The sequence below is a fragment of the Exophiala spinifera genome (assembly GCF_000836115.1).
Source record: "Exophiala spinifera strain CBS 89968 unplaced genomic scaffold supercont1.6, whole genome shotgun sequence".
NCBI lineage: Eukaryota > Fungi > Ascomycota > Eurotiomycetes > Chaetothyriales > Herpotrichiellaceae > Exophiala > Exophiala spinifera.
The window spans coordinates 245535-262607 of NW_015622518.1; the positions used below are offsets into that span (position 1 = coordinate 245535).

The following is a 17073-nucleotide window of genomic DNA, read 5'->3' on the forward strand; positions in this document are numbered from 1 at the left end:
TGACACAGTATGTGATGGTAGGAATAGAAACTCAGTTGAATATCGAACTAGTATGGTCAGGGATAGAAACTTAGGTGAACATCAGAGGGTCTAGAGGGGGAAATGTGCCGTGTACTCCACGGTGCATTATATATGTATGCAGGTTTCATGGTCCTGGTGCCGCCCCAACCGACAAGTCGATGTCTCTCAGAGGTGCTCTAACCTATCCGAGATCTGGAATACCCTGCAGTCTTACCCGTACCGGCTCTGACCCCATTCATCGCACGCACGCCGTGGTCAAACCAGGGACCAGAAGAAGCAGTGGGGTGCGGATGCCGTAGCGGAGAGCGGAGTATGTGAACGACTGTGTTGGTGGGCGGCGGCCCGAGACATGCCCGGTTGTCGGGTATTGAACCACTTTGATACCACAAGTACGTCCAGGCGGCTAAGGGTTGGTCGCGCATTGTTGATCCGCGACATCCATCTTTCTTAACTTTACCGTTTCGTTCTGCCCTACAACTAACTACCTCTACCTCAGGCAGGTGCTTAATCACGCCCACATTCACGATCACAGATCTGATCAGTAAATCAAAAGATATCTAGCTCAGCTTCTTTTCGTCATGTTTCGTCAAGTATATGTACCCATCTCTGGAGACAAGCGAAACATGCTCCAGGGCTCGCTCGCCTCTCGTCAACCTCTTGCCTCTTTAGCTGCCAATGCTATCATAGACAACCTCAGCTGATGTGAGATGGCTGTAAACTTGTTGATATGAAAGTGCGACCATCTGTCCGTCATCTCTGTGGCCATCTTCTCAAACAGCACACACATTCCGGTGATTCTCCACAGCCTTGCGAGCTTCGCTTTGTCGCTAGGCCCAAGCATTTCTTGTAGATGTTCCTCGTGTATTCGCGCATATCCCAGCAGCATTGCCGCAATGCCAGCAGCAATCGGCGTCGCCACCGACGTTCCCGACTTGTGAAACTCCGCGCCTCTACCGATATAACCTGGTCCTCTCGACATATGGCAATTGTATATACTGGTACATGGATTTGTGTGCCAGTTGCTAACAAATTCATGTACCCCCGCATACCTCCGAATATTGTGCCAAGTATTGTGCCCTGATACGTGCCGCATTGGACCACTGACTTTTAGATTACCTAGAGATTGCATCCCGCCTGACAGTTTCTCTCGTGGTAAGCCTGCAGGACTGGTGAAACGGCTATTGGGAGTTCTGTAAGGGCCTGTTAGAATTTCTTTGAGTTTCTGGCTCAGTTTTCAAACGACATGTTCAATATTTCTGTCAGCACTGTACAGTACAGGCGGAAATAATAATTTGTGGTGGCATGCCAGTGGTGGTACATCAGGTCAGGGCAAGCGAGGGAGCAGGACGAAGAAGCGGTCTCTAGATGGGGACTAGCGCCGTAATTTCATTGTTTTGACCCTTCCCCGGCAAACTTGCCTTGCTGGCCGGCAGTATCAACCCCTCTCCTCAGGGATCATTGCAAGATTCGAGACCCTTTTACAGCTTATCTTTCGCATTCATTGAGCTATTATGTCCAAAAATATCGACCATCTAACTATAGGGGTGTATGACGACATCATCCTGCCATCTGTTCTAAGTGTGCGCCTACAAAATGAGATGCATGGTCGGGACGATGATTGGAGTGGAACGACTGATCCCGCTAAGCGGAGGAAAATTCAGAATCGCCTACATCAAAGGGCATGGAGTAAGTAAATCTATGGGTTACTATCCTAATTCCAGCCATGGTCTTTAACTCAACCTTGCAGGAAGGCGACAAATGATGCAGCGAAAGCTCGGCGTCGCGTCCAAAGACCCAGATGCGGAATCGGAGGGTGTGCGGCAGGGTAGTCGAGGCCCTGATACTTCGTGCTCAGAGACATCAGAGCCACCGATCGATCTATGGCTGTGCTTGGGTGACGTTGAGAAGACACAGAGGTCTCTCGCTCGTTTCGAGGATTATGCTTATTCGCGATTTCTGGAAGGGTCTCCGCGAACGGACCTCCTGCTGACGCTCATCAAATTCAACGTTTTCCGAGCGCTCATGGCAAATGATAAAACTCTTGGTTTTGTTAACCAGTGGCTTCAGGGTGAGGCTATCTCACCCTTTTTTCGCTCCCACGACGGAAAACAAGCAGCCGTCCCGACTTGTCCCGCAAACCTCAGGCCTACCAATTTGCAACTTACTGTTGAGCACCATCCATGGATCGATCTATTGCCCGATCCAAGGATGCGTAATAACATTCTACTACTAGGCGATGATTATGACGATGGACCACTTTGTCATGACGTCGTGGACAATCGTCACGGCAAACAATCGGAGAGCCTTATCGTCTGGGGTGATCCGTGTAACCCGGACAGCTGGGAGATCGGCGAAGATTTTTACAAAAAGTGGCCTTCGGTTGTGCAAGGCTGTCATCGTCTGTTCAAAGCAACGAACAACTGGAGGATTCGACGGGGCGAGCGGAAGCTCTTTCCGGATACTCTTTGTATTCCGAGATAACAGCGTCATGCAACTACTGTTGTTGTTCTGGTGGAAAAGCTCTTTCCACTCGTGACACAGCTTAGGACGTACGATCAGATAGACCACGCTCACAGACGGCCTCACAGATGGTCCTCATTTACCAACACATACCGGTATCTGGCCTTGCCCTTATCCATGTCAACTATCGCCTGATTTGCACTCTTCATCGGACGTTCTTCCACCCATGGCTTTACATTCTTCTCAGCTGCCAGCTGCAGCATTTCCCGAATTTCTCCTGGTGCGCCGATCATCGAGCCAGCAAGTCTTTTCCTTCCAATGATTAAACCAGGCGCCGGTACCTCAAACACCCCATCGTCAGGATTGCCAACCTGAACCAGAGTGCCGTCCCGTCTCAAGAGAGACAGGTAGCCGGCAATGGGCATCTAGATGGATTGGTTAATCTTTTGTGGTCTATAGTCCATGACCTCCAGAGCATACCTTGGACGAAGAGACGGTGGAGATGAGCAGGTCAAAGGAACCAGCAAACTCGGTGTTCCACTTTGGATGATCGTCTGTTGCAATGTAGCTGTCTGCTCCCATTCGGAGGGCATCTTCTTTCTTGCTCTTCTTGCGGGAAACGGCGACAACGCACTCTGCACCCAGTGCTTTTGCCCACAGAACGGCAAAATGCCCGAGACCCCCGAGGCCGATGACCCCGACCCGCTTACCCGGTGCACATCCGAAGTGCTTCAACGGCGAATATGTTGTGATGCCAGCGCAGAGCATTACTGCTGCCGAAGCAGAAGGAATGGCGTCGGGGATCTTGAATACAAAGTGGGACGGCGAGCGGTTGTACAATGCGTAACCCCCGTATGACTTGTCGCCATTCAGATGGAAGCTTCCGTATGTGCCAACGTGCCTGGCGCAGAAATGTTCATTACCTGACGCGCATTCGTCGCAATGGCCTTGCACACGACCCAAGCACGAATCACCTTGAGCGCCGACACCCACTCGGTCTCCCACCTTGATACCACCTTCAACTTTGCTGCCTACGCGGACGGCTCGACCAACAATCTCGTGGCCGACACAGCATGGATATGGGGTCGGGCCCTTGCGAATGGATTCAGCGTTCGCCAGAGTGGTTTATGGTTTTGGATCGAGGAGACTTACCCAGCCACTTCGGAGCACATGGAGGTCCGAGCCACAGATGCCGCTGTGTGTGATCTGAATGTCGACGTCTGTTTCTTCCCATGCCTTGGGCTCAAACTCTTGCCAGACCATTTTACCCTGGTCAGCAGTCTTGTCGAGGCCTAGCCATCCAACGAACTGGTAGTCGGTGGTGCCAGCCATGGTGTCTCGGTGCGTCGATGAACCGCCGGTATCTGAAGGCTTGGGTATGTCCTGGAGCTTGATTTATCCAGGAGAGGGCAGTGGAACATGCGCGGATGGTTGCTATTATAAATACCTAACGCTCCTCGCAAAGCAGATATGAAGCGGCATTAAATCATCTGCTCATCGGCAGTTATAGGTTCTACGTTAGTCCCTTCATGGCTTTGCTTGAGAAAGTTTGCGGACGTGACCTCTTCGGTTCCACCATGGGCCTTGGCATAAGCAATCTGCAGCCGGTGTACGAGTACTGTACCATCGCCCCATGTGATTTGCCATCCTCTCCCGGCAGTAGTGTCCGCAATCAACCAGCTCCTAAAAAGAATTGGCGTGCCATGCGCGCTGCCGAGTGACCCAAGCTTCGTCCCCACGACATTGCGTAGGCTTTGCACGCAAGACTACGGTCAAGGATTGATGGCCAAGAAGAGTCACACAGGCCTAATGTTGGTTAGACCCGCGCTAACCCTATATAGGCTAGACCGTATCACGTGCTGGGTATTGACTTGTTTTATTACAGCCTGTAAACTAGACCTTGCATACCTACCTACCTACCTAGGTACTCACAACCATGACTCCTTCAACGCCTCCTAGGCTTCATCGACTCACGCGGGACCAGCGACGAGATATCCTCCTCATGAGACGACTTGGTCATACCTATGCATATATTGCAGAGTTCCTAGGCGTCACTCAACGCGCAGTTGAATATTCTTGTCAACATGAACATCCCACCCCGCAACATCACAACTCACTGAACTCAGGAAGACCTCTTCGTCTATCTAAGGAGGAGATTGATTTAGTTGAGAACTATATCACTCAGTCCAAAGAGTCTCGACACATGACTTTGGCATAAGTTGCAGAGACTCTCTAGCCTAAGAGTGAAATAGGTGCAGAGTCGATCCGACACGCGCTTCTCATACGAGGCTATCGTCGTCATATTACGCTACAAAAGCCTTCTCTTTCACAGGTGAATCGATTAGCGCGTCTAGAATAGACTAGAAAATATATTTCTGTCACGGAGTGACCTTGGACAGGGTGAGATTGATGTGTATTCTTGTCAGAGCTATATACGAACAGTCTGTAAGCCCCAGGTAGGGTCAGCAGGAAGACGAGGACGTAGCTCAAGGAGCTACGTTCAGATGTAAACAGACAACAGAGATGCAGCCCAGCCCTGGCTAACCTACCTAATCAGTTAGCCCGAACCATACAGTGTACGGGCGTATGCCGGTCACAACCCATGCCACAACCAACACGGGAACCATGACAATTTCATGGACAAAAGAGTAATAGGAAAGTGTCTTATGGAGTGATGAGACATGGATAACACCTGGAAGACATCGACGAACTTGGGTTACTCGTCGAGATGATGAGGCACTAGATCCAATCTGTACAGTCGAGCGTCGACGATATAAACAAGGCTGAACATTTTGGGCCTACTTTTCAGGCAATCAACCAGGTCTATATCTATTCTGTGAGAAGGACTGGAGAACTATCAAGTCGGCACGATATAAACAGCGAATTATATCACTCATTGATGACTATTTATAACAAGCTATACAGAAAAGAGCTATATCACTTCTATTTGTACAGGATAATGCTCCAGCGCATGTAAGTAAGGAGGTAATGAAGGAGTTTTACGCGAGAAATATCACTCCTATTATATGGCCCGCCTACTCACCAGACCTTAACCCCGTTGAGACGATATAAAATGAGATGAAGGACTAGTTAGACCGCCACTGTCCAAGAGAACAACGCATCCCCTATGAGATGCTCCGCCAACGCATCACAGAGGCATGAAACGCAGTTGATGGGGGTAATCTGTTCCAACAGGCCGTTGATTCTACGCCTCAACGCTGTCAGGCTGTGATAGACGCCAATGGAGGTCATACCAAGTGGTAATGGCAATACCACTAGTAAAATAATAAGGCCCAATTAGGAATAGATCCTAGTTCCATTTGGCGCGGGTCTAACCAACATGAGGCCCTGTGTGAATGTATATTGTCCTGCCTCCCTCTCTTGCCGAGCCACGACAGCCTCGACAGGATATTTGTCCCTGATGTCAATCAAGGACTTTCGCACCACCACAATAGATTCTACAAATCGGATTCGTTGATACAAGCGCACCGCCAAACTCGACTTTGGCAATCCTACATAATGCCTCGGATGCAAATCTCACACGCCTCTCGCAGCGGGACACCCTCCGTCCACGGTAATAAAGCCATTGCGAATGCTTTCACCGGCAACGACGTGTACATTGACCCTGTCCTCGGCGCGGAAGGGATGTCGATTGCCAATGTCACTTTCACTCCAGGGGCTCGGACGCACTGGCACACACATGAAAAGGGTCAAATTCTAAGAGTGGTCACCGGCGCGGGTTGGGTATGTGATTTTGGCAGTCAACCGGTCAAGATCAATGTTGGAGATGTTATCTGGTGCCCGCCTGGCACCAAGCATTGGCATGGAGCAGACAACGACAGCTACATGTGTCACCAGGCGACCTCCTTTGGCGGGGTCACCTGGGAAGAAGAGGTCGGGGATCAGGAATATGCAAAGAAAGCGGCGTGAGAATACCCGGGACACGTCTGCAGAGCCAACTTACCAGTTTCATCCGAAAGCGATTCGGTATGGCTTCACGAATCATTGACAGTAGACCCAATTCGAGGCTCCGTATTGTGTCCAATAGGCCAAATTTTAGTGGCGTGTTGTCGCCACAATAAGTCAGGTCCGTGAACAAACAGCACAGATAATTCCCCTCGATGCCTCTTTTCCAGGCCCCCACCTGCTACTCGCTCCCGATATCTGGGAAATTTTCGCGGGTAAGAGGCCGCCACAGTTCAGCTCGTTAGACTTGCGCTAATGCAGACTGCTTACGGTGGCACCGATCTTTTATTACCAGGAACCCAAATGCTCCTTCCGTTCCCGTCTCGGCCCCTGTCTTGGCGTCATGCGGGGGGAGCTTCGGTTGATACCTTATATGTTGCCTAATTTCGACGACTTCACAAAGAGACCTTCAGCACGTTGTATGGCATTTGTGACCTTTCGACTATGTCGTTCTTCAGCCCGCCTCCAAAGCCCGATAATCCGTTGGCATACCACCGCATCCTCTCCCCCACAGCATCCGTCAAAGTCTCTCCCTTATGTCTAGGTGGCATCAGCATTGGGAGCTCATGGAGCGAGATGTTCGGTAAAAACGAAAACGCCGACTCTCTGCTTGATGCCTTCTATGCTCTAGGGGGCAATTTCATTGACACGTCCAACACCTATAATGGCGAGGACTCGGAACGGTTGATCGGTGAGTGGATGGAGAAGAGAGGAAACAGAGACCAGATGGTCGTTGCGACCAAGTACTCGGCTGGCTACAAGGCGTACCAGAGGAAAGAACTGCCGTTGCAGAGTAACTACACGGGCAATTCGGCGAAAAGCATGCATATCTCTGTGCGAGACAGCTTGGCAAAGCTAAGGACAGATTACATTGACATCCTCTACGTCCACTGGTGAGGTTTTCAGGATATGACAGCAGATGACCAATTCGACTGACGATTCCAGGTGGGACTTTGCAACATCAGTGGAAGAAGTCATGACGCATCTTCACGCCTACGTCATGGCGAAGCAAGTATTGTACCTCGGGGTGTCTGATACTCCAGCCTGGGTGTGTGTCAAGGCAAATGCGTGTACGCTGCGGATCTCTCGATGCTCTCGCTTCGTCCCTGGCACCACACTGACTCGGTGCTACAGATGCGCGAAGCCACGGCCTCACACCGTTTTCTGTGTACCAAGGTCGATGGAATGCTGCGTACAGGGACATGGAAGCCGAGATCATCCCCATGTGCGAAGACCAAGGCATGGCAATCGTTCCCTGGGCTTCCCTCGGCGGAGGCCAATTGATGTCCACGCAAGAACGGGAGGCAAAAATGAAGGACCCAGATGCTCATAAAGGGTACGGCTTCCGCGAAGCGGATATCAAGGTGTCCACAGCACTGGAGAAGGTCGCAGAATCCAAGAAAACCACGACCCAGGCTGTAGTAAGTACTCACTTGTATCCCCAGTCTTCGGTGAACTGTGTGTGTTGACTGCGCAACGCCAAGGCACTCTCCTACTTGCTCCACCAGTCGACTTATGTCTGTCCAATCGTGGGGGTCCAGACTGTTGAACATGTCAAGGCATTACCAGAGGCATTGCGGATCGGCCTTTCGAAAGAGGACGTGGAAGCGATTCAGGACGCCGGAGACTACCAAGCCCCGTTCCCCATGAGTTTCCTGTTCCAGTGGACTGGAGAAGAAAAGTACCATCTGGGCCTTACCCCTGCAGATAACACTCAATATCAGATGGCAGCCTGGATCCAGGCTCCACGGAAACAACCTGTATGTGAAATCACAGCTCAGTGTAGGTGACCAGCTAACAGATAAGCAGTCATACCAGCCGTGGGAAGGACTGTAAGCGGATTATAACGAAAGCAGTCACGTTGCACCACGGGTGTCAAATTCAACAGCACAGCGGTTCGTTCCAGAAAAAAGGACAATCATGTAGGACATCGACTACCAGATCTTGTTTACTCGACCAGCGGGCATCTTTTTGAGGCGGACCTGTACTGCGACTAAATGTCTAAGGGACGGCTATCGCGAGACCGGCTGTGTCTGGCATTAATCAACATCGCACGGCTTTTAATTCCACTTCCCGCATTACCATGGGACGCAGGAGGCTGGGGTGAGGATTAAGGCGAACGGATAAGACTACGACTGTGGTGTCCAGGATCTCTCATGGACAATTGTCTCATCGTTGACATCGAACAGCTCGTTTGGTATCTCGCTCTTCTCTTTGGTGTCGGAGTCGCTCTTCCGTTCCCTTCTTGGTAAATCGTCTTCCGCAAAAGCATGGGTGATTAATGACTTAGATTATTGTCAGAGAGCTTGATTCTGGGAACTTTCATGATGCTGTAGAGGTGAACGTCTCCCCCTGAAACTCAATCTAGCTGCTCACATATCTCTTGCATACCACTCGCAAAAGCAGTTTTTCGTACCTAGTTTTGCTCGATGCCCTAGTAGACCGAATGAAGTTGGGTACCAACTTAGATAAATATCTCAACGTTCGGTGTCTATGGGTTTCGATGCCTCGGTTCCTGTACATAATTATAACTGCACTCTCTCACTTCCACGCTTTCTGTGGTTCATCTTAGAAGCTGGAGACTGCGTAGATAAATGCTGAAGAATCTAACATTTCCAGGTTTCGCCAACATTGATCGTAGACTGTTGAATTAGGAGGATGGATGGTGTCGCTGCCAACGGGTGTGGGGACCTCGCAGCAGTTCCGTGGAGGTGTTGTGATATGAGGCTCAACCAACTATCATGACATTCACGAAAGTCTCATGGAATCATTCAGCATGCTTGGAAATTGTAGGAAAGCTTCTATTTCGTCACTTCGATGTATATATACTTCCACCTCCTTAGGAAGTAGAAAAGTACAAGTTTCTTTCAACCGATGGTGTCAAATACATTCCTGGCTCAAAATCGGTCAAGGGATCCATAACCACGTGTCCCGTGATGTGTTTGTATACTTGCCGATACTCGATGTCGAAGACTTGCTCTCCGACACCTTGCGCCTCGGCTTCGTAGCGCAGCTTCCGCCATACCTCCAGCTCACATTTTAGGTCGCCGATAAAGCCTTACAGTCCCATCGCCACTGCGAACTTCCCCAATGGAATCGTTCCTTTGAGGTCGAGGCGAAAATTGTGCTCTTGCAATGTTGTAAATCGGCCATCAAAGCAGATCTTGATGCCGGTGATCAGATAACCTTCATTTCGCCCTTCTTTGAAAATTCAAGTGTGCTCGGCGAATAATGCTTTGCGGATCTCTTCGTCGGCTTTCAGTCTGTGGAACACTTTTTGGTGGTCGGTGAGAGTAGAAGTGCGAACTTCTGTGCTCTTAGTCGTATTTTCGGAAGTATTTCCATGCTTTGTGGTAAAGCTAAGGAGATTTTTCAGACGCGCCTGGAGATTGCTCCCATCAACTTCACGGCTCATAATACTAACACCCTATTCGACCAAGTGATCAACCTCAATATCTCCCAATAAGCTTGTCGCCACGGGTGTCTTGGAGACTCGTGGACGATATGGATACGCAACAATGAGACCCAGTAAACTCTGACTGTCCTGTACTGACAAACGCGTGAGCAGGGGGAGGAATGTGCGCGCCGCCTTGGGATTGAGCATAGTTGGTTTGTGGGACGCTGTGGATCCCTCACCTGAACCTGACTATGGAAAGTCTTTCTATCAAGAACGAGATCGAGCAGCTGGGACCAAATCGACCTGACTTCCCTTGGAGATCTCTTCCTCAAGGTTGTTTTTAGAAATCACTCGGCATCAGAGCTCGTCAGTGAATTCATGCGTATTTGTCTCTTGTTGTAGAATGAAACCGGTAGTATTGCAAGATCAGACGATAATAAGTGCGAGAGGTCCAAAAACCACATGAGTTTGCATATACGAGGCCGCCACCGTTGAAGCTAGACCTCGTCAAACTCCATGTCGCTGGCCTCGTATGACGGTGTGCTCGTTCAATCACGAGCACGCTGACGTGGCGGTAGGACAACACGCACGCCGAGATAACTATTGGCCACATCAAGGGCTCTGGCGTGATGCTGGTAACACGTGTGGGGCAACGTCACAATCAACTGAGTGCCTACAATTCCTTGGAGAGAGTGTGAGGGTACTTTCGTATTTTGCATGGATAGGCAACAAAACTTAACGGAATGACTGCCTGGTGCTGAGGGGACCTGAGTTAGCGAGGATGAATTGTTGGCTTGCTGAAGGTCACATGGATGCCCGTCATCTCATGATCCTTGATTGGAACAACCACTAGTCCAAGTATTGCTGAGACAGTGCCATCAAGAGAATGATCAGGCTGATGGCGTGCGACCGTGATGGTGTCTTGCGCATAGGAATTCCTCCTGTTGGAACACTGTGGCTGCCGTGAAAACGCATATCCTGGCAACGAACTTTTCCTATCATCCAAACACATCGATCTGCCTGGCTGATATCTTACAATGTCCCGATGATTCCACCGAGCCACTGAGCAGTGTTGCAGAAGCCCAACTGAAGTCCACCGCAAGCCACTTCGACTACGACAATGAGCTTAGTAACCAGAGTGGCAAGCCTCTTCGTGGCAGTGTCTGGGCGAATTTCCTCCAACAAGCCAGTGCGAAAATCGGCGGCGGCCTGGGAGAGGAGTTGCTAATTGGGGGTGTTGAAGTGCCTTTGCGGGTTAAGGAATAACGCCACAAAGCAGCGTCGGTTCCTGGCATCCTCACGGGTCATTTTACCCGAGCTAATCACGTAGTCACATTTCACTCCCCTCCGTCTGGATTCTGGAAGAGGGTTTTCGATTATCCCTTTCTCTCCTCTCTCTACATGTTCAGTGCATCACAGGTCGAGACTATAGCAAGTCATGCAATAAGTCATGCAAGGAGGAAGCCTTTTACTATATAGATTGCTAGCAACTTGATTCTCCCTCACATCACAGGATATAGGACTTGTATATCATCAGGATGGGCGCAGGAATAGGTAGGTGAGAACCCTGTTGTGCATAATACAGAGGAGGGGGAGGAGGATGGGGGAGATATATTACAGACTAATCGGGCCTAGCGCCTTGGCGTTGTGTGTTTTACAGACCCATCACCCTATCGCCGACAGGGATTTCCTATTCCGTCCTCTGTAATTTCATGCTTAGGGGCTTTCACAAATTCTACCTCTTGAGTCGATCGTCTATCCCTCTCTACACAGCGAGTCTGTCCAGAACTCCATTTCCCAGGTGCTGACCTCGAACCCAGCCGAGATATTACGCTGCCTTTGCCTGTGCCTGTGTCCGTGTTCGTGCCTCTGGTAGCGGATCCGGAATCTCGACGTACCAAGAAAGATCGCTATCCTCCTGCATCTCCCATTCCGTAAAGCCATTTCCCATGAATCGAAAGGGGTTGGGACTGTTGTAGGCAATCTCATAGTCTTCGGCACGAATTTCGCTGATCAAGCGATGAAAAAGCACTGCGCTTCCACCAAACAAGGCGGTGACTCGGCCATTCACTCTGCCTCTCTTGTACCAGCTACTACAAGATCCAGTCCACACCAGCGTTTTGTGGATCTCGTCGCCGTACTTCACAAATGCATCCACCGCTGACGCTTTGGGTGCGACATACTTGATGTCTTCAGTGGCGATCTTCTTGATCATCTTGACAAAGTAGTCGCCGGTCCAGTTCAGAGACTCAACCAGCGAGCCGTGACCTCCTAGGCAGTTTGGACCCATCATCATGAAATAATTGGGGAACCCATCTGTGGCGACTGAGAGGTATGACTCTGGCTCTTTGGCCCATTTGTCCGCGAGATTGACACCATTCTGGCCGATCATGGAGAATTTCGGGACGTGGGAGACGTCGAACCCTGTCGCACACACGACTGTTCGAGGGTGATTAGCCTTGATTCAGCCGTACGGTATGAGACAGAGCAGGGTAACCTACCGACATCGCATTCAAACTCCTCGCCGTCTGCGGTGACAACACCCTTCTCGGTAATCCTGGTAATGGGACTCGATGTCAGTGAGCAGTTGGGCTCCATAAACGACTCGAGGTAGCCAGGACCAGGTGTGACCCGGCGACAGCCCAGCTCCCATTTTGGTATTAATTGCTCGCACAAGACGGGGTCATGGTTCAGCTTCTCAGACATTTGTGCTGTGGCAAGTCGCATCACTTCATCGTTGCGCTCTCCTTTGATGAACTACATTTTCGGTCAGCATCAAGTCCACACCAGCAGTAGAATTCTGCATGGTGTCTTACCAGCCGGAATGCCTTGTTTGTACGTGAAATAATTCCTTTGCGATATTGTCGATGCTGCTCGGGATCCTGATACCGTCTCTTCTCCTCTTCGGTATATGCTGGATTCAGGTCATCGGTGTCTCTGCCCAGGTGCTTGGAAGCTGGCACTCGGTAGTACACCCAGGCAGGGCCTCTGATGAAGTTCTTGACGGTGGTGCCGGGGAGTTTCTGCATCTGAGGCACAATCTGGATGCCCGAAGAGCCGTTACCAATCACCGCTATGCGTTTGTTGGAATAGTCAAAGCTATGGTCCCAGTCGGCCGAATGTGTCACATGGCCTTTGAAGTCGGAAAGACCAGGGATCTTGGGCCACGCCGGGTTCCTATCACATGGAATCAGTGGATCCATCCAACGAGCGACTTGAAATTGATCCCAAGAAAGACATACACTAAGACACCCTGACCCGAGATGAGGATTTCACAAAACTCATCCCGTTGTCTGCCATTGTGCTCAACAGTCACCTTCCACTGGCCAGAAGTTTCTTGCCACTCAGCCGCAATGACCCTGGTATTGAGATGAAGATCACGGTCAAGATTCCACTTCTTGACCGTGTGCTTGATATATTCCTCAATAGCAGCTCCACTGGCGTAAAAACGCTCCCAGTCTGGATTGGGGTCAAAAGGAAAGGCCTGTTCGTCGTCAGAGCTTATGTCAACCCGAGGCACTTGGCAGACTCACATAAATATGTGAAGGCACATCGCATTGGACGCCAGGATAAGTGTTGACAAGCCAGGTCCCCCCAACGTCTGCTCGTGCTTCAAAGATCTTGTGATCGATGATGTCCTGAAGCTCAGGAAAGCGATGCTGGAACTTATGTGCGACCAGCAAGCCAGAGAATCCAGCTCCAATGGTTATGACCCGGAGCTTCCTTGGGGTGTAGGCAAAGTCGGTGTTGAGCGGAATGGCATGTTCGCTAAAATCCTCCTTGATCGCAGCGTCACGAACCCCCAGCTTCCCATTGACGAGCGTGAAATGGGATAGGGACTCGGGAAGGTTCTTTGCGTCCAGGTTATACACGGCTGGTACCTCGCCGTCGGTGACTGGCGGTGTGACTTGTCCGGTAATGTCGAGAAAGGGCGCCATTGCTTCACCCAGCCAAGTTTACAATGCTGTATTGATCTGATCGTGGTCTGGCTCTACAGGGCTTGTAACTCACATCCAACAATTGAGGCTATCGGGATTGAGCCAGATATAACCCAAGCGATGTTTAGCGTCCGAGTACCACATCAGGCGATATGCTCAGCCCTCACTACAACAAGTTCCCAATCTCCGGCAAGTCGAAAAGCGGGCTCCTTGTCTCCTCAAGAAACCTCGGCCAGCCAAGGTAGCTCAGTGGAATGCTGATGGTCCAGACAGACTCGTGGCCGACATACTCTGGATCAGACATTGCAGAGATCCGCAGCCGCAGAGGACGCATTTGCCACTACCGACACCTACCGACACCCTCACACTCTGATGCTCCAGTAGTTACCGAACGGCGGTTTTGTCTTTCGGCATCCCTACTTGAGCATACCGGCACCGGCTGTATCAATACACGCCAATACAGCCGACGGCCCCCATGCCTCGGCGCAAACCAAGTGGAGGGTGTGGGATCGATCACTTGTGCTAAACTGATCACCTGCAGCGTCAAAATATTTTGTAACCGGACGCGTAGATCTTCGGCATGTCAGAACAGAGGTTCGCAATAGATTCTAGACAGAGATACATGAGTCGATGGTGGGAGGAGTGAGCTTGGCAACCAGGCTCTGAGGTGCTTTGAGATTAGTGTTTTGCAGGTGAGGTACCGTACCAAAGGAGGAGGTTCCGGGGGTGCTTGTAGAAGCAAAGTCTAGGCCTTCTAGGCGCCCTCCTCGCCTAGAAGAATCTTTCGCCTGCTTCCAAGGGCCTCTTGAGCGATCTCCCCCGCCCAAACCCCTCTTCCCCCCTCCTCCCCAGCCCAGCACGCTATTACAGTCTATCCCAGGCCCCTCGAACGATCTACGCAGGCCACGAACAACCCCAGGCACCTAAATTAGTTAGTTAGTCATCTGCTAAACCCTTAACCGAGGTACCCAAGACCACCACCCATTCTTTCAACTACACCAACTTCGCTAACAAGGTCCTCGCCAGCATCACACATTACGCCGTTACCAAGTCGCTGCATCCCCGTGGCACTGAACGGAACCAAGATCGCGAAAGATCCTATGTCCGCAACAGGAACTCAATGGCTTCAGTTCTCGGCGCCACGAGCGAAGAGGAAGCGCGCAGAATTAGCGTGTGAAACGTGTCATTCGAAGAAGGTCAATTGGCGAGCTTATGCGAAATATGAGTCTCTGGACTGACAAAGACGTGCTAGATTCGCTGTGACCTCCAAGCGCGTACCCTGCATGGAGGTGCCGATTGCTCCAATTGTATCTCATCTGGTAAAGCATGTCGGTATGTTTTCAAGCGCCTTGGGAACAACGGTTGCGCGCCATGAGCTCTAATAACGCTCGTCGATCACAGAGTGCGCATACCAAAGCGGGACAAGCTCCGCCAGGCTCCAGGAAATGAACTTCTGCAGCCCTTGACTCCTCCTCCGGGCGATGGGAGTGGAAATCGACACGCCGTCAATGATGCCGGCAACCCTTCGACCGAAAATGAGACCGATATCGAGGTACCCCCCTCACTGAATCACGCGAGCAATGCCCAAGTATACCAGGCACGGCCTTCCTTCACCAGCTTTGGCCAACCAACCATTGAAAGTCCGACCGAACGACACGCCGGGAGAGAATCGGTTGTGTCCAACAATGCGTCACAAGACTGGCGAGCGTCTGAGAACGGATCAGTCCGCCATCTTGTCGATACCGGCTATTTGCAGGTCTACGGCCCAGAAAACGACCACGACGCCAGGAGCCAAGCTGTCTCAGCTAGGAAGCAGCCAGACTTCCTCGGTGTGTCGCAACCAGACCTCCAGCAGAGCTTTGCAGAGACCTACTCTAAGTATTGTTACCCATGGTGCCCAGTGTTAGATAGAGCGACGCTGTTCAGTGATTTGGCACGCTCTCCACTCTTAGATAACGCGCTGGCACTCGTCGGCAGTCACATCCAGCCTCCAATGATTCCTCATGCAGGCCCGGCGTCGTACTATGACTGCGCCCGCCGGAGATTCTACGACGACGAGGAACCTGATCTTCTCACCTCCTTGATAGCCGTCTCCTTGTTCTACTGGTGGTCGCCGAGACCTCCGTCTGTCGTGCACAGGCATTCGTCGTGGTGGTGGACGTCGGTGGTGATCAAACATGCTCAGCAGGCGGGCTGGCATCGTGAATCCGAACGACGCTCCAGCAATGAAGTCAGGTTGCGGAGGAGGATATGGTGGACGGCATTCGTGAGTCAATCGGAGCGAGGAGCCGCCATGTTCCAGTCCCCGCTAACTGTTCCATGTAGGCCCGAGAGCGGCTGACTGCCATCTGCCAGGGCAAGCCATGTGTCATCGACGTAGAGGACTGCAACATCGCCGAGCCAACTCTCGATGACTTCCCTGAGCTCGAAGATAAGACAGACGCGGAGATATTCATACACTGGGTACGTCTTTGCGCCATCATCGGACGTGTCGCCAAGTATCTGTCACGTTCATCAAACGGCTCGCCAGCGTCTTTTCCCTCACACTTGGCTCGGGAGTTGATCGACTGGATTCGTTCGTTACCGCCGCATCTACAACTGCCAATTGGTATGGGCCACACAACAAACTTCAACCGGCACGTGCACCAGTTGCATCTGCCGTACTTGACAATCATCATTGTTCTCTATCTCAAGAGAAATTCCTCTCAACCTATCCCCCAGGCGCTCCCTCCAGCCATAATGGCTGCCACTTGTCTGGCGCGCATCCTGAAGGATATCCTCATCAGAAGTGGCACTAGAGGGCTCATGGGCATAACGTGTTGGTATTGCGGTATGGGGTTCATTCCGCTGTTACAAGCTGCAAGAACTGAACACCTGAGGCCTGGCGCCGATGCCGACATCGACATCCTCACCCTCGCCGTTAAAGAACTGAAAAAAATGTGGGCCACCGCTAATGTCTTTGAGCAAGGATTTGCTCGGCTTCGTGAGAGCTTCCGCGCACAAGCGCCCATCGAGAGCTCTGGTCAGCCCAATTCGCTACCCTCTGAAGGTGAGGAGGATTTGCTGCACGGCGGCATAGACTGGATCGACTACTTTCCCTTTGTAACGACGCAGACAAGTCCGGTGGTAGGGAAGCTCTTGGCGCAAAAGAGCATGGACTTGTTCTTGTTTCCTGATCTGGACGATTCGTCCATGTTGCACTTCCAAGACCTCTTTGAGGGTCTGGACAGTTGGACAGACCCGAAGCTGTTCATGTGATCCTGGCTTACAGTTTGGCGTCGTGGCTCTCAA

The 17073-nt window shown here is 51.2% G+C and overlaps 6 protein-coding genes across 6 annotated transcripts; 4 read left to right on the forward strand and 2 right to left on the reverse strand.

The window, feature by feature from the left end:
- Window positions 1-1532: 1532 nt before the first annotated feature.
- Window positions 1533-2502, forward strand: PV08_08007 (uncharacterized protein; the record flags this gene model as incomplete). Its single annotated transcript, XM_016382333.1, has 2 exons — window positions 1533-1707; window positions 1769-2502. The coding sequence occupies 2 exons, from the start codon at window positions 1533-1535 to the stop codon at window positions 2500-2502; spliced, it is 909 nt and encodes a 302-aa protein (XP_016233036.1).
- Window positions 2503-2603: 101 nt separating this feature from the next.
- On the reverse strand, window positions 2604-3813 carry PV08_08008 (uncharacterized protein; the record flags this gene model as incomplete). The annotated part of the gene is made up of 3 exons (XM_016382334.1): window positions 2604-2906; window positions 2962-3573; window positions 3634-3813. 3 exons carry the CDS (start codon window positions 3811-3813, stop codon window positions 2604-2606), a joined length of 1095 nt encoding a protein of 364 aa, XP_016233037.1.
- Window positions 3814-6000: 2187 nt separating this feature from the next.
- PV08_08009 (uncharacterized protein) lies at window positions 6001-6411 on the forward strand (the record flags this gene model as incomplete). Its single annotated transcript, XM_016382335.1, has 1 exon — window positions 6001-6411. One exon carries the CDS (start codon window positions 6001-6003, stop codon window positions 6409-6411), a length of 411 nt encoding a protein of 136 aa, XP_016233038.1.
- A 480-nt stretch (window positions 6412-6891) lies between these two features.
- Window positions 6892-8283, forward strand: PV08_08010 (uncharacterized protein; the record flags this gene model as incomplete). The annotated part of the gene is made up of 5 exons (XM_016382336.1): window positions 6892-7340; window positions 7393-7517; window positions 7582-7868; window positions 7932-8207; window positions 8257-8283. 5 exons carry the CDS (start codon window positions 6892-6894, stop codon window positions 8281-8283), a joined length of 1164 nt encoding a protein of 387 aa, XP_016233039.1.
- A 3389-nt stretch (window positions 8284-11672) lies between these two features.
- PV08_08011 (uncharacterized protein) lies at window positions 11673-13782 on the reverse strand (the record flags this gene model as incomplete). Its single annotated transcript, XM_016382337.1, has 5 exons — window positions 11673-12283; window positions 12346-12601; window positions 12661-13021; window positions 13087-13328; window positions 13378-13782. 5 exons carry the CDS (start codon window positions 13780-13782, stop codon window positions 11673-11675), a joined length of 1875 nt encoding a protein of 624 aa, XP_016233040.1.
- A 1100-nt stretch (window positions 13783-14882) lies between these two features.
- On the forward strand, window positions 14883-17040 carry PV08_08012 (uncharacterized protein; the record flags this gene model as incomplete). The annotated part of the gene is made up of 4 exons (XM_016382338.1): window positions 14883-14978; window positions 15035-15114; window positions 15184-16048; window positions 16108-17040. The coding sequence occupies 4 exons, from the start codon at window positions 14883-14885 to the stop codon at window positions 17038-17040; spliced, it is 1974 nt and encodes a 657-aa protein (XP_016233041.1).
- Window positions 17041-17073: the final 33 nt, after the last annotated feature.